General features: G+C 40.0%; 2 protein-coding genes across 3 annotated transcripts; both read right to left on the bottom strand.

Moving 5' to 3' along the window:
• Window positions 1-843: 843 nt before the first annotated feature.
• Window positions 844-12,986, bottom strand: LOC133139507 (major histocompatibility complex class I-related gene protein-like). The gene is made up of 8 exons (XM_061259083.1): window positions 12,962-12,986; window positions 6,805-6,984; window positions 5,745-6,011; window positions 1,916-2,206; window positions 1,612-1,716; window positions 1,464-1,528; window positions 1,273-1,368; window positions 844-1,164 (listed from the first exon to the last, which is right to left on the bottom strand). Exons 1-6 carry the CDS (start codon window positions 12,984-12,986, stop codon window positions 1,518-1,520), a joined length of 879 nt encoding a protein of 292 aa, XP_061115067.1. The 3' UTR covers window positions 844-1,164; window positions 1,273-1,368; window positions 1,464-1,517.
• LOC133139216 (class I histocompatibility antigen, F10 alpha chain-like) lies at window positions 11,891-24,314 on the bottom strand. Of its 2 annotated transcripts, none has more exons than XM_061258613.1 (7): window positions 24,240-24,314; window positions 17,189-17,452; window positions 16,158-16,424; window positions 13,917-14,207; window positions 13,595-13,705; window positions 13,452-13,513; window positions 11,891-13,191 (listed from the first exon to the last, which is right to left on the bottom strand). In XM_061258613.1, exons 1-6 carry the CDS (start codon window positions 24,292-24,294, stop codon window positions 13,503-13,505), a joined length of 999 nt encoding a protein of 332 aa, XP_061114597.1. In that variant the 5' UTR covers window positions 24,295-24,314; the 3' UTR covers window positions 11,891-13,191; window positions 13,452-13,502. The 2 variants fall into 2 exon arrangements, with proteins under 2 accessions (XP_061114597.1, XP_061114596.1); XM_061258612.1 differs by lacking the exon at window positions 24,240-24,314 and adding an exon at window positions 22,373-22,549.
• Between the last annotated feature and the right edge of the window lie 335 nt (window positions 24,315-24,649).

Here is a 24,649-nt window from a genome sequence, read left to right as displayed (position 1 = left end):
CACTCTGAAATAACACGCCAAGATGCACATACATATAAGTGTCTCTACAGTACAACGGACATCATAGATTCAGAATCAACACAGATTAAATGGAAAGGAAATGTGAACTGATGTCCCGTAAAAAGTGGATCCATGCAAATCCATCCATCCATCCATTATCTTAACCTGCTTATCCTGAACAAGGTCGTCTATCCCAGCATAAATTGGGCGAAAGGCAGGAATACACCCTGGACAGGTCGCAGGGCACACACACCATTCACTCACACACTCATACCTATGGGCAATTTGGACTCTCCAATCAGCCTCACCTGCATGTCTTTGGACTGTGGGAGGAAACCGGAGTACCCGGAGGAAACCCACGCAGACACGGGGAGAACATGCAAACTCCACACAGATGCAAATAAATAAAGGAAAATACTTTGGTTGCCTAATCATTTATTAGTTGTACAATTATGAAAAATAATACAAATTAAAAAAGACTGGAAGCTCAAGATTATTTACAATCGGTTTCTGTGTGCCTGTATTGAGATCCGATCTGAGTTCTATCTCTCAGTCCGATCCTGTTCAGCTTTCATCCCCAAGACAGGTCAGGGATGAGTACCATTGACCTGTGAAGCTTTTCAAACACTCGCCAGATCTCTTTTTCCCACAAACTTGGCCAAAGAAAAAAATGTTACATTACTTACTAACATCCATGTACATAAAATTCTAAAATTTCCCTCAGGATGAAGAAAGTATCTATCTATCTATCTATCTATCTATCTATCTATCTATCTATCTATCTATCTAAATATATTTATAAAAGCAGAATCATCTAAATAAAGATTACTTAATACGCAATAAATATTGCATCTCTAATACATACAACTGCATTCTCTGCCCTTGTGTTCTTGAAGTGCGGTCTCCCGAAAGGAGCTACTTCACAAGGACCCGAGTCCTTACATCACGTTCTTGGTACTGAGAAACACCCTCTGTCTCTGTCTCTCATGTCCTTCTAATCAATGACATTATTCAATATTAAAATATACATAACTGTAAATTGCAGAATAATTAACTTGACAGGTATAAATAGAATAAGAGGTGCTGCAGCCTATATGTTGACGCACACATAATAGCCTGCACTTGTTGGGAGCAAATGGAGGCTTGAAGCTTTGTCTTCTGACTCTGAAATGAAGAAGACAAACTATCTGTGACATATCTTCTAAAGAGGCACTGTAAATTGTATATGCAGAATAACTTGACAGGTGTAAATAGAATAAGAGGTGCTGCAACCTATTATGTTGTCAAGCAGATAATAGTACACTTGTGCACTTGATGGCAGTGGTGTGAACAAACAGGAACAGGAAGCTGTGTCTTCTGACTCTGAAACTGAGAGGACAAACTATCAGTGATACATCTTCTAAAGGGACAGAAGACCATAATGTAGACACTGCTAAAGGTAAATGCAATATTTATGCACTTACCTTTAGCAAGCAGTCATGATGCAGGGTCAACTCTCAGAAAGGAGGGCGAGGAAACTACAAAGTGACTGCAAAACTACAAAATGATCAAGATAAGAAAATGTTTCACCCTTTCTCCATTCAAGACATCCCCATGAATATTGCCTCTCACCTTTGCGTCTCCTCTTATAGATGACAAATACAGGGATGGTAAAGACAAGAACCAAAACCAGCACTACAACCAGAGAACTGATGACTGCAACATCTGAGCCTTCCTCTGGTACAGTGCACAACAGTGAGATCATCAGTAAATTAATTATACACAGGCCATGAGGTTCTACTTCAAACTAACACAGGTTTATGCTTATGGAAAGTAGCAATCTTAACAAATGCATAATTGTGCAAAATGCAGTGTTCCACCCTGTCCCAATGATTCCACAATAATGTGTTGCAAGGCTTATAATTATCTGAAATACCCCAGTTTATGTCCAGCTTGTTGTCCAGAGTAAGATGTGTGAAAGAGCAGGTGTAATTATGTCTCTCTCTCAGTTCCTCTGAATGGATACTCAGGGTCCTCCTTGTCTGGTATGTCCCGTCTCCATTGGGTAACACCTCCCCCAGAATCAGCTCCTCATCTGGGATGGGATGCCCGTCTCTCAGCATGGTCAGGTTGATGTGTCGGGGGTAGAAGCCCATGGCCAGACAGCTCACCTTCATTTCTCCAGTCTCAGTGCATGGCTTGTGGATCAGCCTGACTCTGGGGCGCTCTGAAGGGGCAAACATCAGTGCATTAGCCAGAGAAAGGGCAGTTATACAGCAATGCAGGGAAGCACAGGTTCCTCCCACGGGATAAAAATGTACACCATTTTGTAAGAAGAGGACTGTGACATAAATGTAACTACTGCCCAGTGTAGCACCCACAGCACTGCAACATACACTCACTGAGAACTTTAGTAGGAACACCTATATGCCTACTTATTCATGAACATGAAAAGTGAGCAGCAGTTCTGTGGACAGAAACCCCTTGTTCATGAGAGAGGATGAGAATGGTCAAAATGGTTTGAGCTGACAGAAAGGCTACGGAAACTCAGCTAACCACTCTGTACAATTGTGCTGAGCAGAAAAGCATCTCAGAATGCACAACACATCGAATCTTGAGGCCGTCGGATTCCACTTCTGTCAGCAAAGAACAAATAACTGAGGCTGCAGTTTTGGCTCACCAAAACTGGACAGTTGAAGACTGGAAAACATAGCCTGGTATGATGAATCTTGATTTCTGCTGAGGCATACAGATGGTAGGGTCAGAATCTGGCACCAACAACATGAATCCATGGATCCAACCCGCCTTGTGTCAACAGTCCAGGCTGGTGGTGGTGGTGTAATGGTGTGGAGAATGTTTTCTTAGCAAACGTGGCCTGTTAATACCTATCAATCATCAGTTGAATGCCACATACTATTTGAGTATTGTTGCTGACCATGTGCATCCCTTCATGGCCACAATGTACTCATCTTATCATGGCTACTTCCAGCATTATAATGCCCCATGTCACAATGCAAGTCATCTTCAGGCATGTTTGGACTGCACTGACTGGGATGTTTTCAGGACTGCTACCAACAATCTGGATGAGTATACAGAGGTGGTGACTTCCTACATCAGCTTCTGTGAAGACAGCTGTGTACCATCACGCACCAGGGTGGGTTACAACAACGACAAACCTTGGTTCACAGAAAAACTCAGACAGTTAAGGTCAGAGAAAGAAGAGGCATTTAGGAGTGGGGACATGTTTAAAGTGACCAAGTACAAGTTTAGCAAGGAGGTGCGAGACGGTGTTCACAGACATTTTTAACACCTCACTGGAGACTTGCCATGTACCAGATTGCTTCAAGACCTCCACCATCATTCCAGTCCCCAAAAAGCCAAGGATCGCAGGACTGAATGATTACAGACCCATCGCCCTGACCTCTGTGGTGATGAAGTCTTTTGAGCGCCTTATGCTGTCCCACCTCAAATCCATCACAGACCCCCTCCTGGACCCCCTGCGGTTTGCCTACAGAGCCAACAGGTCTGTAGATGATGCAGTAAACATGGCTGTCCACTTCATCCTACAGCACCTGGACTCCGCAGGAACCTACGCCAGGATCCTGTTTGTTGATTTCAGCTCTGCCTTCAACACAATAATGCCAACTATGCTACAGGACAAGCTCTCCAAGCTGAGCGTGCCTGATTCCACCTGCAGCTGGATCACAGACTTCCTGTCTGACAGGAGGCAGCACGTGAAGCTGGGAAAACATGGCTAAGACTCCTGGACCATCAGCACCGGTTCCCCCCAAGGCTGCGTTCTTTCCCCTCTGTACACCAACAGCTGCACTTCCAGTCACCAGTCTGTCAAGCTCCTGAAGTTTGCGGACGACACCACCCTTATTGGACTCATCTCTGGTAGGGATGAGTCCGCCTACAGGTTGACAATCTGGTGACCTGGTGCAGTCAGAAAAACTTGGAGCTCAACGCTGTGAAGACAGTGGAGATGGTTGTAGACTTCAGAAAGAACCCAGCCCCACCCACCCCCATCACCTTGAGAGACTCCCCTGTCAACATAGTGGAGTCCTGCCGCTTTCTGGGAACCATCATCTCCCAGGACCTCAAGTGGGAGTTGAATATCAACTCCCTCACCAAAAAAGCCCAGCAGAGGATGTTCTTCCTGCGGCAGTTGAAGAAGTTCAACCTGCCAAAGACAATGATGGTGCACTTCTACACCGCCATAATTGAGTCCATCCTCACCTCCTCCATCACCATCTGGTATGCTGCTGCCACTGCCAAGGACAAGGGCAGACTGCAGCGTATCATCCGATCTGCAGAGAAGGTGATTGGCTACAATCTGCAATCTCTTCAGGACCTGTACGCCTCCAGAACCCTGAGGCGTGCCGGAAGGATTGTGGCCGACTCCTCTCACCCCAGACACAGACTGTTAGAAACACTTCCCTCTGGCAGGAGGCTGCGGTCCATCAGGACCAAAACCTCTCGCCACAGAAACAGTTTCTACCCATCTGCAGCTGGCCTCATCAACAAGGCCCGGGGGCCCCCCACTGTCACAGAACCGTTACAACCGTTACAGACACGTTACATCAACACACTGTCTCCCTGTGATTAATGTCAACTAGGCCCGGGACCCCCCATTGTCACAGACTCTTATCCCGCCCCCATAGACTTTATATTTTATATTTTGCACTTTAATAATACTTCTCACACCCCGCTTCAGCATCATGTTGTATTGTAAATATTTTTTTATTTTTTATTTTTTATTTATATTCTACATTACATTCCACCTCATTTTTATATCTATGTTTCTATTTTTTGTATTGTTATGTTGTCTGCATGCACCCACATACCACAGCAAATTCCTTGTACGTAAAAACTACATGGCGAATAAAGTGAATTTTGATTCTGATTCTGATCTCAGACTGGTTTCATGAACATGACAATGAGTTCAATGTTCTTCAGTAAAGGCAGTCAGAAAATATTTTTACATTTACATTTAAAACAAAACAAAGGGCAGGCCTGGGCAGATTGGATCCAGGATACTGTCCACGTAGATGATGGGGACTACAACATAAACCATGATAACAAAATGATTTAAAACGTGTTAAATGTCAAGTTAAATGTGAATGGATTGGGACAGTGACACAGTTTTGGCACTGTATTCTAGCATATTGGATTGGAAAAGAAACAATGAAGATTAATGAGATTAAAGCACTGTCAACTCTGAAGGTATTTAAATCCATATCAGGTGTGTGTAGGAATTACAGACCTTTTATAGCTGCATATTCCCCATATTTTCGGGCAGTTGTTTTCAAACAGTGTGCTGTGTGGCAAGGTCAAGTGTGCCTTGGATTTTTGAAGGACCAAATACATTTTGATATAGACATGCTAAAAAATAATTTTATGCGCACTAGTATTGTTTCTTAACAATAAAAAACTTGAGGCCATAAGCACTTATTTATAACTTCTTCTTCGGATTCTTATTTAGCCAGTTTGGCTGCGGAAAGAAATGGGGGAGGGGGGATTATTCCTTTATTGTACATCCACCAGGCAATAGCATTGCAGCCAAGACATATTGTAGCAATGTTAACACTCAGCATAGTTTTACCTTGATTTCAGTTTTGTAATGGACAGGTTGCACATATGTTAACACCATGTTGTGCAACCCATTTCCATTCTGTAAACAGTCCAGCAATTCCAAACTGTACAGGATATCAGGGTATAAAGAACTTGTGCTTTAGTTAAGTGTTTGTGGAAGGTTACTTTACCTTTTCTAAACACAATGTTCTTCTCTTTCTCCAGATAGTACTTCAGTGTTTGGATACAAATAGGCAGAAAAATATCTATACATAGCATTTGAACGGTTTTTTCTTGCAGTGTGGACCACATAAACTGTGGCCATAGAGGGTTGACAGTGTGATTATGCATGTCGTAATGAGCCACTTCTGTTCCATCATAAGCATCCCACGCCATGAGTGGGCTGGGCTTGTCATTGTCCAGCACACATCCAGCCAGCTCCTGATGAACATGAACTCCTTCAAAACAAAGAGAAAAAAAGAAGCAAATAAGCCAAGAGTCTCAAATATCAACCTATGATTTCATGAAAATGCAATGAGAATATCTGTAGTCTAGTGCCCTCCTCAATTGAATGTGTGACCTAAAGAATACAGTAAAATATCAGACTTTGTTGTATGTGCAACATCTATTGAAAATTTCCAATGCCAAAACTTTGAATATTCATTCATAAAGAAACATTCTTAATTCCCTCTGTCTTACTAATAGCTGTGATTGTAACTAACTTCTGTGAATGTACCTGTTAAGGCTGGTTTATATTTTGTTGGGCGACCGTTGCTGCTTAAATATATTCCTAATTAAACAATGACCATTGCAATGTTGGGCAACATTAGAACGTTCATAAACATTCTGCAATGGCGTATAAACCAGCCTTTACTCTACATTTAGTGGATTTATTCACCTCTGCTATTTTCCTTTTTATTGCAGATGAAATGTGTCAACCTGCATATGGGCTTCATCTATCATTTTTGAGCTGTAGTTTTTGTTAAACAAGTTTTTTTAATTCCAGATTTTTAAAAATTGTTTCCCACAATTAATTCAGATGAGAGGGCCATCTAGGCTCTGAACAATCCTCTAACTGAGCAAACAGGAAATGTTCCAGTATGACCTGTCACCTTGCTGTGGAGAAACCTGTACAAGTCAAACATCTGGTTGTTGCACTCAGCTCACCTCCAGTGTGATTGGAGAGGAGGTTTACACTGTGTGCTGAATTGCTCATGAAACGATAGATCTCTTCTATCACAATGTTTGCACCTATAAGGATAATATCTTCAACTACATTTGTTGAGCTTGTTTGGCTTCGAGAGATCAGTTTCTTCATGTCGTGGTCATAGTAGAGCACCTGAACATCATCCAGCATAACCACTATACTGAATTCTGGGAATTGGGTCTGTCCGTGTATAAATGTTGCAAATGCCCAGATAGAGTGTGACCCTTTGGGGAAACATATCAAAAATCATTAGTAGAGTTGTGAAGGGAGGAGAATATTTGTTTTATCAACAGTAATATGCATTGCATTACATTCTTAGGACTTTCCTATACAACTGGAAACATGTACTGCACATACAGCACTAAATCCTTACGTCTGCAATCAAACTTTGCAAGGACAACTGTTTGTGTGTGTGGGTCTGTGTCAGTGAACAAAGTAATCTTTTTTTTTTCACGAAACAGATAATATAAAGGACTATAAAAAAAGAAACTACAAAAGTAAATACATGTTAAGAATGAAAGTGAAAGATTAATCTCTCATGTCAAGGCTGGAGACTTAATTCAGAAACTTTCAAAAACAGTACTGGATCAAATATGTGAAAATTTCTGACTAGGTTTAACTCGTAACCAGTTGGGGTGTAATGACTTCACAGTTTGGTACAGTAGAAATAAATATGACATGTAAAACTGCTTTGCATTTATTATGGAAATGTAAACAGTGGAAAACTGGCCATAATTTCCTACTGGATTTCCACAATTTTGAATTCAAGTCCTGCGTGTTTTTAGAGACTGGGTCTTATTTCTTAAACATGAGCAGAATTAATTTGTTCATAAATCATTAGAAAATTTATCAAAATTTTTAGATTTTCAGTCAGTTTTTGAATGTCTCCAATGAACTCACGATTGCTCTCAGCTGTTTGGGTTGTGTGCAGAATTTTGTTTTGTGCTTGTATTATTCCATTCATTCATATTTTGTAAGTTGCAAAATTATTTTAATAAGTCAATTGAATATTACAATTATTCATATATAAAACGCAACTGGATTCAACATTGAAATGGGTAATTCTGGGTAATTAGTGCTTAATTGGAGTAATAAAACACAAAGTTTGCTATAAATATGGCATTTAGTCATAGTTAGGCTATGGCTGACCTCTTTTTAGATTTACATTTATTGCTTTAATAGAAGATTTGGTGAATGGTGTAGGTACTTTGGTGAGTCTCATGAGTCCTAAATCACCGCAGAATAATCCCACCTGTTCATAAACGATCGAGTTCATGATAATGGTGAATTAGTATTGACGCCCCAAAAATGTGGTATAAGGCTAAGCGTGGTGTCCCATTTGTCCAGAAGTTATTCATAAAAATGGGATCTAAGAATTTAAATGGTATGTTTACACAGAGATCCTACTTTTTGATATTGATAAACATAAGCATATTATTTTTAGCAGTGTCATCAGTGGAATTAAGTGACTTGCAAAAGCCAAATGGGGGGAAAAGAAAAAGAAAAAAAAAAGGATTCTGTTAATGCAGTGTCAGGGGATGCACCTACTGTCACTGAAATTAAGAAATAAATAGGTGCAGTTCAATACATGGCACTATTTCAAATCCAAAAGATATAAATCAAACTGATTTTCAGAAAAGATTTCTGAAAAACACCATGCCAGGTAGACTGATACTGGGTATTTTAGAGCATGACTTTGGAATTATGTGATGGCAAACACCAACATATACACTATTCAATTCAAGGGCTGTGACAATAGAAACCCAAGCGCAGACCCAGGGGTAGTCAGAAACGTTCTTTATTACAGTCCAATGATCAAGCCAGGTATTCCAAAACACAATGCCAAATCGAGTAGCAAAAGAGAAAACAATAAGGCAGATATGCAGAGGTACAAGGGATCAGGCAAGCGGGAGGTCAAAAAACACAAAGCGAAGACCAAAACCAAGAACACACAAACGTGACAAAACAAAAGGGCAAAGGCAAACTCAATATCAGGCAAAGGGCGTCTCAGAAGTTTCAATCAGATGATCAACGTTCTGACAAGGGTGCTATCAAAGACTGGGGTTTAAATACATGAAGGGAAGTAGCATACTAGGCGGGGCACGGGAGTGAGGAGGGCTAAACAATGAAACAACAGGTGAGGAACATGATGGGCAATAATACAATAACAAGGGGGAAACGAAAATGCGAACTGGGTACACATAGACCAACACGTAAAACATACGGCTCCGGATTAGGGAGTGGACATTTGCAGAGAGTAGAAGACGTAGTGATAGCGAGAGACAGGTGCGAACACTTCGCTGAAACTAAGCAAGTAATCAGGGATAGGATAGGAAGGTGGAGCTACAGAACAGCATGAACAATAGGAGATATCGTAAGTAAGTTAGTTACGTGATTGAATCAAAACTACCCAAAATAAGTTACTATTAGTTTATTAGTTAGACAGGCAGTAAGTGTGTTAATTATAGTTAGTCCTGTACAATGATTATATTAGTTGTCGTTAGTAAGAATAGTGGTAGTTAATACAACATTAACTACCGAAAGAAGCTGGAAATAAAGAATGCAAGAACGGAAGAAAGTTTGAAACCCGTAAACGACCGAAACCACCCGAATAGTGAAGCACGCAGACTCGGGCTCGAAAACATACCGACACAGACATGACAGGGGATGACGAATGCAATGAATAGTACTGTATGAATTCAAACGGAAAACTAGACAAGATGTGAAAAATAATAAACTACAAGAATAACAATAATAAGCAATGATAAACTAACAGACATACTCAGGAACATAACAATTGCACTATTTAAAAATCTATAAGCTATTTTCAGGAAACTCCATGATAGGTATCCTCCTTTTCAGGAAAAACAACTAGATTATTGATGACCATCAGCCCATGTGTACACGACACCGACACAGTACATTTTTACTGTATGCATTTGGAGTAATGGGATTGCAAAATCTTGGCAATTGTTTTCAATTAGCTACATGGCATTATTCAAACGTCTATAAAACATGCTGCATGCACAATGATACAATGAACAATTCTAATTCTAGTGTTCATGTGCCACAGCACTAATTCTTAGTTTAATCGCATGATCTGCCTGCGGTTTCAATCTAAGAAACTTTACATTCACTGCAATGTTAAGCAGGTTGTAGGCCAAGTTGTAACCTGGTTCCCTCGGTCTGAAGCCTAATGTACATGCAATGCCAGGAAACGTGAGTGCATGTTACGAATCAAACTTTATACCTTTGAAGCTTCTTTGTGTAAACGTTAAGCGCAGTTAGCTATTAATCATTTCTACACAAAAGCATATATATTCCCATGAAAAGTAGGGCAATTTTAAATTCACTAAAACCATTTGTATTAACTGAGTGCTGGTTTGCCTTACCCAACAAACATAGCCTACTGCTGTCAAGTGCAAAGTTTGCTTTCAACTAAATTAGTGCTTCAGGTTAGATGTAAACGATTGTGAATCAATTACTATATAGGTTATGCCATCTGAGAAAATACATCAAGTACATGGATAGCTAAAGCTTTTACTTGTGTTAACAACTGCAGCCAGTGAAAGAATAAAAAGTGCTGTTATTCCCTCCATAACGTCTCAAAAAGCAAACGCCCCAAACTCAGTCCCGGGTTCCTTTGAACAAGGACTTTTAGCCGATTAAACTCAGGTGTCCTCACCTGCCCCTATTTGGTTCCTTGAGACTGAAACTGATAAGCGAAGTGCACAAAGGTCACGACTGACTGACTGGCATATTAAGGAAGGAGGAGACTTATTATTAGGTTAGTTAACCCTGGATTTTTGTTAACCCTTTGACGCACAGCTTGGGTCAAAAGTGACGCAAATAAGTTCTTGTTTTCTATATCTTTGTATAGCTTGTGCATCAAGGGCTGCCATTTTGGGCCAGAACACTCGCCAGCTGAAGCAGAGAGGCGAAGAACAATGTTTTTGAAAATTGATTCAGGGGATGATTAGGTGGCAGATCGAAAGAGGCAGGTTTGGAATTTAGCCAGGACACATGGGAATGGGATCTTGTCATGGGAAGTGTCACTCGGGCGACATTGGCTCAGGAGGTAAGAGTAGTTGTCTGGCAGTATAACCAACTACAGGGCTGTCATGTAAATGTATAAACTGCACAGCCAAGTGCCCACGCACTGCATCATACAAAACCACTGAAATCCAGAAAAGGCATTCAGAAAACAATTTACATTTAAAACAGCCAGGTCTGAGGGTATTTCAATCCATATCAGGTTGTGTGTAGGAATTACAGCCCTTTTACTCATATTGCCAACATTTTAGGGGAACAAAAGTAATTGGACAATTGGCTGCTCAGCTGTTTCTTGGCCAGCCTCATCTCTGAATCATTCGTTCACACACGCTTGATTATAGGTCATCCCAATGTCCTCCAATCAATAAATTAGGCTCCTTCTTCAGCTCTGCCTCTTGGAGACATACAGATTAGTGGAGTGTAGCAATACTCAAATATAACTATTTAGAGTCAGGATAAAACAAGCCCATAAGAAACACCACAACAGCTTCACACTTTCACTTTCACACGTTTACTCCAGTAAATATTTTCAACCTTAATCTGAAAGAACCTTATCTAATTAAATATTGAGAGAATATGTTATCTTTTGACAGTTTTGCAACTCACCACAGTGAGTCAGTGGTCTTCCATCCAACTTCTCCTCTCTGTTCGGCTGAAGCAAAAGGGTGACGGCTTTTGCTGTGGCCGCACTGAGACTGTGGAACAAACTGCACCAACACCTTCAAATCTCAGTTTCTTTCCCCTTGTTTGTAATTCCAGATGAGAATTGTCTTTGTTATTGTTTTTGTTGTATCTTCATGTATTATTATTGCAGGATGGTGCATGTTTGTTTTTTTCACTGTTCTTATTTTGTGCATATATAGTAATTAGAAATTGTACAGCACAGTAGTTATTTTAAATGTGCTTTATAAATGAATGTGACTTGACGTTGACTTACTAAATATCAGAAAGTGTACAGTAGATACAGAGGCTATTCAGACCCCTTCACTTTTTGCACACTTTGTGTTGTAGATTTAATTGGATAAAATACAATTTACAATCCCATCAATCGATACTCAATAACCCATAATTGTCACAGTAGGGGGGACAGAGGGACCAGAAGCAGACACAGGGGTGTGGAAAAAATGGCAGCTTTAATGAAGGCAGATGAAGGGGCAGACAGAACGTAATCCAAAACAGGCAAAGTTCAAAAACCGGGAGGTCAGTCCAAACAAGGCAGAGGTAGAGATATCCACAAAAACCAAAGAAGAGTCCAGGGAAGCAGGCAGGGGTCATAAACAGGAAATCCAGATACAAAAATCAAGGAAACAAGATGGAATGTCACAAGACAAGGGAACAAGGGGGCCAGAACTGGGGGGAGGGAATTAAAGGGCTTGGGACTCAAAAAAACAGGACAAGCCGAACTAGCAAGGTGTACCTGAAAAGGACAGGTAGAAATACACAGGGGAATGAGACAAACTAGGCAGGGTATGGAGTGAAGGCGGTCTAACAAATAGGTGAGACTCATGAAACGGTAATAGCGCAATAACGAGGGGGAAACGAAAACATGAACTGGATTCACAAAGACACACATGTAATACAAATGGCTCTGGACTAGGGATTAGACAATTGCATAGAATGAGGAGATGTAGAGATACGGAGAGAAAGGTGCGAATACTTTGCTGAAACTAAGCAAGTAATCAGTGATAGAATAGGGAGGCGGAGTTGTACAGCGCTTTGGATAAAGGCGCTATATAAATGCCAACCATTTAACCATTTATCTACAAACATGAAATGGAGAGAAAGCAGGAAGTAAGGAATGCAAGTTTGGAAGGAAGGTTGAACCCCAGAACTACCGTAAACTCAAACAATAATAAACAATGATAAACTAACAGACAGAACTCAGGAACATAACAATACTGACAAAGTGAAAACATGTTTTTAGAAATTTTAGCAAATGTATTAAAAATCTAAAACTGAAATCTCGCATTTATCTAAGTATTCAGAGCCTTAATTCAGTACTTTGTAGAAACCCCTTTGATGCTAGTATCCAGGTGATTAGCAGTGCCTGGAGTTATAGTGCTTGGAGTTCTGCCCAAGGATTTCTATTTTTGTCTCATCACACCAGAGAATATTTTTCCTCATTCTCTCAGACCTATGACAGCCCACTTGCAAAGTACAAGTGGGCTGTCATGTGCCTAGCCACTCTATTATAAAGGCCTGCAGTGCTGCTAAGATGGTCATTCTTCTGGCAGGTTCTCCCATCTCCACTTCCGATGCTCTGTAAGAGTGGCCGTTGGGTTCTTGGTCACCTCGCTGGTGAAGACCCTTCTTGCCTGGTTACTCCGTTTGGCTGGACAGCTGACTCTCCTTCCTACTCTTTTCTATAATCATCCTTCCTATAATCATTTATATTATTATACATTAAAATATATAAACAGCATGTACATTATATACAAAGAATAATGAACCTGACAGGTGAAATAGAAAAAGAGGTGCTGTTGCCTCCATGTTGATGCACAGATAATAGCCTACACAGATAATAGCCTCTGACTCTGAAACTGAGGAAAAACTATCAGTGATACATCTTCTAAAGGGACAGAAGAGCATACTCTACTGTAAACACTGCTGAGGATAAGTGTAATACTTTTTCACTTACCTTTAGCAAGCAGCCATGATGCAGCGTCAATTATCAGGGAGGTCCGGGAAACTACAAAGTGACTACAAAAAGACAAAATGATCAAGATAAAAATGTTTCACCCTTTCCCCATTCAAGACATCCCCATGAATATTGTCTCTCACCTCTGCATTTCCTCTTATAGATGACAAATACAGGGATGGTAAAGACAAGAACCAAAACCAGCACTACAGCCAGAGAAATGATGACTGCAACATCTGAGCCTTCCTCTGGTACTGAAAAACAGTGCACAACAGTGAGATCATCAGTAAATGAATTATACACAGGCCATGAGGTTCTACTTCAAACTACCACTGGGTTATGCTTATGGAAAGTAGCAGTCTTAACATATAATGCATTTTGCATAATTGTGCAAAATGCAGTGTACCACCCTGTCCCAATGATTCTACAATAATGTGTTGCAAAGCTTATAATTATCTGAAATACCCCAGTTTATGTCCAGCTTGTTGTCCAGAGTAAGATGTGTGAAAGAGCAGGTGTAATGATGTCTCTCTCTCAGTTCCTCTGAACGGATACTCAGGGTCCTCCTTGTCTGGTAGGTCCCATCTCCATTGGGTAACACCTCCCCCAGAATCAGCTCCTCATCTGGGATGGGATGGCCATCTCTTAGCATGGTCAGGTTGATGTGTCGGGGGTAGAAGCCCGTGGCCAGACAGCTCACCTTCATTTCTCCAGTCTCAGTGCATGGCTTGTGGATCAGCCGGACTCTGGGGCGCTCTGGAGGGGCAAACAGCAGTCCATTAGCCAGAGAAAGGGCATATACAGCAATGCAGGGAAGCAATGTACACCATTTTGTTAGAAAGGGACTGTCACATAAATGTACCTACTGCACAACGTAGCACCCACAGTACTGCAACATACACTCACTGAGCACTTTATTATTCATGTGATTATCGAATCAGCCAATCTGCCTAGTGTCAACATTCCAGGCTGGTGGCGGTGGTGTAATGGTGTTTTCTTGGCAAACTTTGGGTCTGTTAATACCAATCAATCATCACTTGAATGCCACATCCTATTTGAGTTTTATTGCTGACCATGTACATCCCTTCATGGCCACAATGTGCTCATCTTCTAATGGCTACTTCCAGCATGATAATGCCCTATGTCACAAAGCAAGTCGTCTCAAACTGGTTTCATGAACTTGACAATGAGTTCAGTGTTCTTCAGTGGCCTTCTCAGTCACCGGATCTGAATCCAATAGAGCACCTTGTGGATGGGATGTGATAGAACAGAAGACAAATCTGCAGAAATTGTGTGAGGCAATCATGTCATGGTACAGAATCTCAAAAAATGAGAGCAAAAGGACCAGTGGTTCAGTGAGTGTACAAAGCCACTGCTATCCAGAAAAGGCAGTCAGAACATATTTTTACATTTACATTTAAAAAAAAAGAAAAAAGGGCAAAGAGGCTGGTCAGCAAGTTAATAAAAATGAAGGGCAGGCCTGGGGAGGTTGGATCCAGGATACTATCCATGTAGATGATGGGGCCTACAACATCAACTATGATAACAAAATAATTTAAAACGTATTAAATGGCAAGTTAATGTAAATGTATTGGGACAGTGACACAATTTTGGTTGTTTTGGCATTGTATTCTAGCACATTGGATTAGAAAATAAACAATGAACATTAATGAGATTAAAGCACTGTCAACTCTGAAGGTATTTAAATCCATATCAGGTGCGTGTAGGAATTACAGCCCTTTTACAGCTACATATTCCCCATATTTTCAGGCAGTGGTTTTGAAACAATGTGCTGTGTGGCAAGGTCAAGTGTGCCTTGGATTTTTGAAGGACCAAATACATTTTGATATAGACATGCTAAAAAAATAGTTTTATGTACACTAGTATTGTTTCTCAACAATGAAAAACGTTAGGCCATAAGCACTTATTTATAACTTCTACTTCAGATTCTTATTTAGCCAATTTGGTTGTGGAAAGAAATGGGGGAGAGGGGATTATTACTTTGTTATACATCAGCAAGGCAATAGCATTGCAGCCAAGACATATTGTAGCAATGTTAACACTCAGCGTAGTTTACATTGATTTCAGTTTTGTACAATGGACAGGTTGCACATATGTTAACACTGGCGCTCATTCCATGTTGTGCAATTTCTTGCTGCAATCCATTTCTGTAAATCTTTTTTCATGAATGGTGTTTGTTTTTGTGCAGAGTTTGTGTTAACACAGTATATAATTGGCAGTTTGAAATCTTTTTTTGCCTTCTCCTTCTTGGTGGAAATGAATCATCTTCATTCTGACATCCTTGGACACCTGTTTAGAGGAACCTACAGTTGTTGACTTGAAACAGAACAGCCACTGCAGTTGGATACTTCAGAAGTCATGGAGTTACTTAAAAATTTCAGCGCTGGAATTATACTCACCTGACACATTGAAGCCCTAATGAGTAAATCACCTGGGTCTGGGCCTTAGTAACAAATAATAATCCAAAAGGGTTCCCAAACTTTTGCACAGGGCCTTTTTTTATCATGTATAAATAGTAAAAAATGAAAATAAAAAGCAATCTTGCCTTAGAATTTCCCAAATTTCTGCACCCCACTGCTATTATGGCCACAGGAAATCTAACAGTCCAGCAATTCCAAACTGTACAGGATATCAGGGTATAAATAACTTGTGCTTTAGTTAGGTGTTTGTAGAAGGTTACTTTACCTTTTCTTAACACAATGTTCTTCTCTTTCTCCAGATAGTACTTCAGTGTTTGGATACATATAGGCTGATAAATATGTATATATTGCATTGGCCAATATTCTTTTTCCTTTGTGGACCACATAAGCTGTGGCCATAGAGGGTTGATGGTGCGATTTTGCATGTTGTAGCGTGTCGCTGCTGTTCCATCATACGCTTCCCACATCGTGACCTGGCTGCCTTTGTCATTGTCCAGCACACATCCACCCAGCCTCTGATGAACATGAACTCCTTCAAAATAAGATAAAAAAAGAAGCAAAGAGTCTCAAACACCAACCCACTTACTTTCTTGATATGATTTCATGAAAATATAAAGAGAATATCAGTAGTCTAGTGCCCTCCTCATGCCCTCCTCAATTGAATGTGTGACCTAAAGAATACAGTAAAATATATTCATAAAGAAAGATTCTTAATTCCCTCTGTCTTACTACTAGCTGTACATAACTTCTGTGAATATACCTGTTAAGACTGGTTTATATTTCGTTGGGCAACCATCGCTGCAACCAGTTTATACTTCATAAATTAAATATGTTTTTAATTAAACAATGACCATTGCAATGTTGGGCACCATTAGAACGTTCATGAACATTCTGCGATTTCAGTTGAGTGACGGAGTATAAACCAGCCTTTACCCTACATTTACTGGATTTATTCAGCTCTGTTATCGTCCTTTTTACTGCAGATGCTGTAACTCGCTCTATGTGTCAACCTGCATATGAGTATCATCTATCATTTTTGAGCTGTAGTTTTTTTAATCCCAGATTCTTTTATCGTTTCCCACAATTAATTCAGATTAGAGGGTCATCCAGTCTCTGAACAATCCTCTGATTGAGCAAACAGGAAATGCACCAGTATGACCAGCCACCATGCTGTGGAGAAACCATTGCCCTTCTGTATAATAATTTAATGAAGTATCATGTGGCAGTACAGGCCACATCCACATTCAAACAAGCAACCTGCACATGTCAAACATCTGGTTGTTGCACTCAGCTCACCTCCAGTGTGATTGGAGAGGAGGTTTACACGATGGGCTGGATTTCTCATGGAATTATAAACATGTTCCATCACAATGTTTGCACCTTCAAGGATAAAATCTTCAACAACATTTGTTGAGCTTGGTTGGCTTCGAGAGATCCATTTCTTTATGTTGCAGTCATAGTAGAGCACCTGAAGATCATCCACCATAACCACTATACTGAATTCTGGGAATTGGGTCTGTCCGTGTATAAATGTTGCAAATGCCCAGAGAGAGTGTGACCCTGTGGGGAAACATGAACAATCATTAGTAGAGTTGTGAAGGGAGGAGAATATTTGTTTCATCACCAGCAATATGTATTGCATTACATTCTTAGGACTTCCCTGTACAACTGTACATGCAGCATTAAATCCTTACGTCTGCTACCAAACTTTGCAAAGACAACGGTCTGTGTGTGCGTGTCTGTGTCAGTGAACAAAGTAATCATACATTTTATTTTCCCTGAACAGATAATATAAAGGACTATAAAAAAAATAAACTCCAAAAGAAAATACATGTTAAGAATGAAAGTGAAAGATTAATCTCTTGCTTCAAGGCTTGAGACTTAATTCGGAAACTTTTAAAAACAGTGCTTGATCAAATATGTGAAAAGTCCAGACTGGGTTTAGCGGGCATATTAACTTCACAGTTTGGAACAGTAGAAAGAAATATGACATATAAAACATTGTATTTATTATGTAAATGTATACAGTGGCCATAATTTCTGACTGGATAAAATTAGGCACTAAATCATCAGGAACTGACAGTTCCACGTGTGTTTAGAGACTGGGCCTTATTTATTAAACTTGAGCAGAAATAATGTGGGATTCATCAAAGTTTTCAGATTTTCAGATTTTTTTGGGGATTTAATAGGGCATACAAGTCATAGTTTAATTCAACCTTGATTGCTATGGCTGACCTCTCTTTACACTACATTTATATTTATTGCTTTAATAAAAGATTTGGTGAATGGCATAGGTACTAGGAGAGAGCTATCTTCAAAGCCAGTTTCTTTTGTGAGGCTCACAAGTTGGTTATGACCATAGACCATATAAAAATAGTTGTGACTGCCCAGACACCTCCTTTTGAGTTTGTTCACATTGAAGCCAGAAGATCCACAAAACATTTCTGTCCAATTCTAGAACATTTTCAGGTGCTTTCCATCCTCAGCTTCTTGGGGACTGGCACAGGACAGTGAAAATATATCACTGTTGCCCTCCTAGGTAATTGAGCAATTATTATTGAGACAAATTATAGAACATTTTTCACATTACAAATGGATACTCATGGTGGTACCTATGTTTCGGTAAGGTGGACTGCCTTGACATAAGTGATGCTATATTGAATGTAATATTGTAAGACAAACGGTTTGGGAACCATAAAAATTAAGAAAGTGATTGTATGGTTATGAATGGATTATAACTTAGTGACAGTACCACCAATACAATTGTAAAAAAACAATATTGGATGATAATCTTTTTTTGTGTCTTTTGCGCCAAGTTAAAACATGGGTCAGATTTTAACAAGTAACACAAAAGGCGCGTGCCGCTTTATTTTCTCACACTCTCAAGACTCCGCAGGGGAAGAAGAACAAAGACAGCAGGCAAAGTCGTGGTACAGGCAGGCAATGGTCAACAAAACAGAAGTCAATAAACAGGCTTTATCATAACATGTAGACAATGGCTTGATAAAACCGCTCAAAAGTGCACTGACAAACAGGGGGCAACAATTTCACAAAGATATGACAAGAAACTGAGCTTATATGCAGGTGTAGACAGGTGCAGACAATTAGCTTGAGAGCAGCATGTGAATGGAAATCAGGTGTGGAGGAGTGAGAAGTTAACAAGATAATTTGTAATCGTTAGTAATGAACCTATCCTGCCCTAGCGTTAGTAAATTAGTAAATGACATGCACAAGAAACGTAAGGTAAACCTGAACACATGGTTAGGATATTAGTATTACCCAATCCTGATCTAAAGTTAGTAGATTAGTAAGAAGACAAGAGAAATTGAAACAATGAAAGTGTTATACATGAAATACACAAAGAAGTGTATGCTAATCAATGAACAGAATAACATAACATGAAACAAACATAAATTGTGACATAACAAGTTTGCAAAACAGTGACATGAATAAACTATATAAGTATATAACTATATAAATACATTGTAAGAACTAAACATGAAACGTAACATGACATAACAATGAAACGTAACAAGAAATAAAACATAAACCTGGCGAGACTAGACTAACATAATATGTGACATGACAATAACCTAACTAAGACAATAACTAAACATAAAACATGACATGACAAGCATGAAATGTGACAAGAAGATTATTAAAGCATACTTCACGGGTGGGCTTGAAGGATGCAGGATTTTTATCTTGCTAATATTATAAAACAAACATGTTCAGTCAATACTATGATACCTGTGTCTGTGTCCACTTGTATTTGTTATTCTAAAAACTAATCTGGCCTGTTCTGGGCATGGCCTTTGTTATTTCTGTGCTGTGTCTACCCTATTTGAGACTCATTGTCCCTCTGTTCTGTGTGTAGCGGGCAGAACTGTACCCGCATGGTAGGTGTAGTGAATGCAGGCTTCTCCAGATGGCTGGAAAGTCAAGGTTCTGGGTCCTGACCCCCCGCCACAACTTGTTTCTAATTTAAGCTGCACTAAACAGGGATAGAGGGATGGGGCTTCAGGATTTTGCAACGTCACAGCCCTAACCTGAAGGGTTACTTTAAGGAAGTGTGTAGCCCTAGTGGGGTTGTGTGTGTCCGTGAGCATATGAGCCCACCTAGCAGCCTCCCGCACTCCCTCCCCCTGACAGTCAAGAAAGAAGACGCCCCTACTCCTCTGACTGAGAGGATGCAGACTGATATCAAGTGAATCAAGAACAAAATAATTAAATAGGAACACATTTATTGACAGAGACCAGATACGAGCTAAAGTAAATGGATATAAATAAAGTGATTACAGCTGAATAGCAACTCTTATCACTTTTTTTCAAATCCAAGATTCAAATCCCAAATATATATAAATTTGTAACTTTGGATCTGGAGGAGACCAAGGACCTGGTACTTTCCAGGTCAAACCGAGACATCAACCGGAAAGAGGTCGGAAACTATCAATTCACTCTGACACCAAGGGCACTGTTCGCTCCTGATGGAACAATCCTGCCAAGCCATGATAAATCCAAGTTAATCCATCTCCTCGTGAAGCTGACAAGAGCAGACATGCCCTATGAAGACCATCAGCCACCTCAAGCTGGAAGTGCTACCCACCAACATGCAATGGATACAGGATTCACAGACTCCAAATCTACTGATCAGCCAAGTCGGAAGATAGTACTGGTGGATGGCATGTTGCTTGTGCAGAAGCGGAGCAAAAAACCAGCCATATATATAGTGACAGTCAAGGATCTGAGTGGCTGCTTCAATGACAGACTGATGTCACTAACACGAGATTATGATGAAATCATCCTTGTTTTCGACACATACAGGGCAGATTCTCTGAAGAGTGCAACCAGAGACATACGAAGACAAAGGAAAAGCTTTCATCCAGTATGAAGTCAGAGACCAACATCAAACACGTCGCAATGAGCAGGTTCACTCATCAAAAATAACCCGACACTGTCACATAACTACGAAGACTGCCTTACACTTCTTCCATCAGCCTAGAAACGTATGGCCATTCTCTTCAGAATGCCGCCATACATTCCTCAATTTTCCTTGTCTTCCTCCCTCCTGATTGCTTGACTCATCAGTCTCACCAGCCACAGACTGGCTAAAGAGATGCCCACATGTTGGTCACGCTGGCCATGCATGGATTCTAAAAGGGGAAAGCTCCCAAATATAAAAGAAATACAAAAAATTCACATCCATATGGCTCGCCACGTGCTTGAATGCCACATTGTGTTTTAGACACCGAGCCAGGTAGAGGTAGCCTGCAAGGATGGTTATTCATTAGACACTTAATGGCGTGTTGCCCCGTACTCGGGTAACTGTATCAGTTCTTCTTTATTATTTCCTTTCACCTATTAAGTCAAAATAGACTCTTGTACCAGGGTTTCGGTACTATTTTAGTTTCCGTTTCGCCGGGGAGTTTTCTGTCCTGTTTTCTATTTTTCCCATTTCTACTCTAGTGGTTCCCCTAGATAATATCTGGGAGAACCCTAGATTATATTAGTGGTTATCACAAAGGGTAACTTGTAGATTTCCTTTTCAGTCATGTCTGGTCCTCTGTCCCTGTTCATTCACAGAGACATATTGTATTTGCTTTTTAAAAAATGTAATTTTTGAATTGCACTACAGCACGACCAGGGGATCAATTGCTTACTAGAATTTTGAAGAAGCTTGATAACAACTTTAATATCAAGCAGGTTGTCAGTTAAAACAGATCAACTTGCCCTGTAGGTATGTGCATTGCTGGAGAAGGCGAGGCATGCCAATTGCATGATGTTACAAATCAAACTTCATACCTTTGACTATTTTTATACCTCCTTTGTATTAACCGGTTTTGATTTTACAGTAGATAGAGTTACTAGTGCTAAGTAGGCTATTCGTTGTTTTTTAACACAAAAGCTGGTATTTGCATGAAAGCAAGTAGGGCAATTGTTCAATTTGCTCAGTGAACCCATTCCTATAGGAATGCATGCTACTTAACCTCACAAACCTCTCAGGCGCCAGACCCCATTTCATTCCAAAACTTGTGGACTAAACTGAAGAGGGGAGTTGATAAGTCAGGGGAGTCCTGGAGAGCTGTTCTGCATTCTGTTTATTGTTCCAACCAATTAGTTTCATTTAAGTTTTCTGAGATTACACTGGTTCAGTCCTTTACTGGATCACAGTGAAATATTTAGGATACAGCTGCAGTCTTTGACTGTAGCTGGTGCTTATGCTAATGACCAAAATGCAGTATGATTGAACAAATTAAATCATTAAGAGCATAAGTTGCCACAAAATCTTGAAATGGTTCGGCCCTTGCTGTGCACCCGTGATAAGCGCAAACCCAAGGATCTCACAAACATCCACAACTGTCAAGTGCCTGGTTTCCTTTCAACTAAGTTAGTGCTTTACTTCAGATTGCAATTATCATGAATAAATCACTACAGGTGACAAGTGAGCATTTGCATCAAGTGAAAAACTAGAAGTTTTACCTGTGTTAACAGCTGTAGCCTGTAACAGAAAAAGAAGCGCAGTAATTCCTTTCATAGCTTCAAACTTCTCAGAAAGCCAACACAAGTCAAAACTCCTGGGCTAACTGTGCTTTGCACTCCTGCGTTGGACAACTGTATATGGAAAAAATCCTCCTAAATTGAGTAGTTCCAAATCATTCAAAAGGGGACTTTCAGATTGTGCAGGTAGATAAACCAGATGGTCTACTTATGAGTAAGAAAACAATGTATCGACACGCCTTTCAGTCATGTACTGCATGACGTAGCTCATCTAAAAGGCAGTCTTTTTTTTTTTTTTTTATTCCTCCGCCACCTGAAACATTTGACATACAACACTTTTTTTAAATCCAATGCTTTTGTCCTAGAAAAAGGAATGGCAGCCTCTTACCCACAGATGGAAAATACACCAATTTAAATTGCATCATGGCTTACCTAAGGCTGACATTGGAACATTTATATCATGGGTTTACTAGCACTACCAGTTACCTAAGGCTGACATTGGAACATTTATATCATGGGTTTACTAGCACTACCAGTTACCTAAGGCTGACATTGGAACATTTATATCATGGGTTTACTAGCACTACCAGTTACCTAAGGCTGACATTGGAACATTTATATCATGGGTTTACTAGCACTACCAGTTACCTAAGGCTGACATTGGAACATTTATATCATGGGTTTACTAGCACTACCAGTTACCTAAGGCTGACATTGGAACATTTATATCATGGGTTTACTAGCACTACCAGTTACCTAAGGCTGACATTGGAACATTCATATCATGGGTTTACTAGCACTACCAGTTACATTGCAATCTACACTCATTGGGCCTCATTTATCAATATTTTCAGAAATCTGTGTGCAAATTATATTACATAACATTAATGGCATTTAGCAGATGCTCTTATCCAGAGCCACGTACAGTTGATTAGACTAAGCAGGAGACAATCCTCCCCTGGCCTTGCTCAAGGGCCCAACAGCGGATTTTTAAGGAGATAGTCACAAAAAAAAAAAAAAAAAAAAGCTTCTCTGAAGCGGATATTGAAGTTCTGTTAATGGAAGTACAGCAAGCCAAAAACATACACTGATTAGCAGTAACATTAAATGGCTAATATGCTTACACCAATTTTTTGATGATTAAAATGCTTTAAACTGTATAAATGTGTCTATAAACACTTAATAGTGTCATGTCCGTGCCCCTTTTTCTATTTTTCCTTTTCACAACAGTCCTTCCCCCTCTCTCTTTCCTTATTTCATGTCTCTGCCCTTCACTCCATATTTGGACTTTCTTCATGTTATTTGTCAATTCCTCTCCCCTGTTCCTCATTTTCTATTCCCCAGCTCTCACACCTGTTTTTTGTCTAGTTAATTTGTTAGTCGATTTAATCCTGTCTGTTTTGTTCTCTGGTTGCTAGTTTATGCAGTCTGTTTCCTTTGTGTTAGCTTTGGACTCTGTACCTCTGCCCTGTTTCTGGAAAAATCTAAATCAAATCAAATCAATATTTGGTGTGACCACCCTTTGCCTTCAAAACAGCATCAATTCTTCTAGGTTTACTTGCACACAGTTGACTGTAGCTGGTGCTTATGCTAATGACCAAAATGCAGTATGATTGAACAAATTAAATCATTAAGAGCATAAGTTGCCACAAAATCTTGAAATGGTTCGGCCCTTGCTGTGCACCCGTGATAAGCGCAAACCCAAGGATCTCACAAACATCCACAACTGTCAAGTGCCTGGTTTCCTTTCAACTAAGTTAGTGCTTTACTTCAGATTGCAATTATCATGAATAAATCACTACAGGTGACAAGTGAGCATTTGCATCAAGTGAAAAACTAGAAGTTTTACCTGTGTTAACAGCTGTAGCCTGTAACAGAAAAAGAAGCGCAGTAATTCCTATCATAGCTTCAAACTTCTCAGAAAGCCAACACAAGTCAAAACTCCTGGGCTAACTGTGCTTTGCACTCCTGCGTTGGACAACTGTATATGGAAAAAATCCTCCTAAATTGAGTAGTTCCAAATCATTCAAAAGGGGACTTTCAGATTGTGCAGGTAGATAAACCAGATGGTCTACTTACGAGTAAGAAAACAATGTATCGACACGCCTTTCAGTCATGTACTGCATGACGTAGCTCATCTAAAAGGCAGTCTTTTTTTTTTTTTTTTTTTTTCTCCGCCACCTGAAACATTTGACATACAACACTTTTTTTAAATCCAATGCTTTTGTCCTAGAAAAAGGAATGGCAGCCTCTTACCCA

The sequence above is a fragment of the Conger conger genome, chromosome 10 (assembly GCF_963514075.1).
Source record: "Conger conger chromosome 10, fConCon1.1, whole genome shotgun sequence".
Classification (NCBI taxonomy): Eukaryota; Metazoa; Chordata; class Actinopteri; order Anguilliformes; family Congridae; genus Conger; species Conger conger.
Note: the sequence above shows the minus strand (reverse complement) of the source record. Positions and strands in the feature narration are given on the sequence as shown.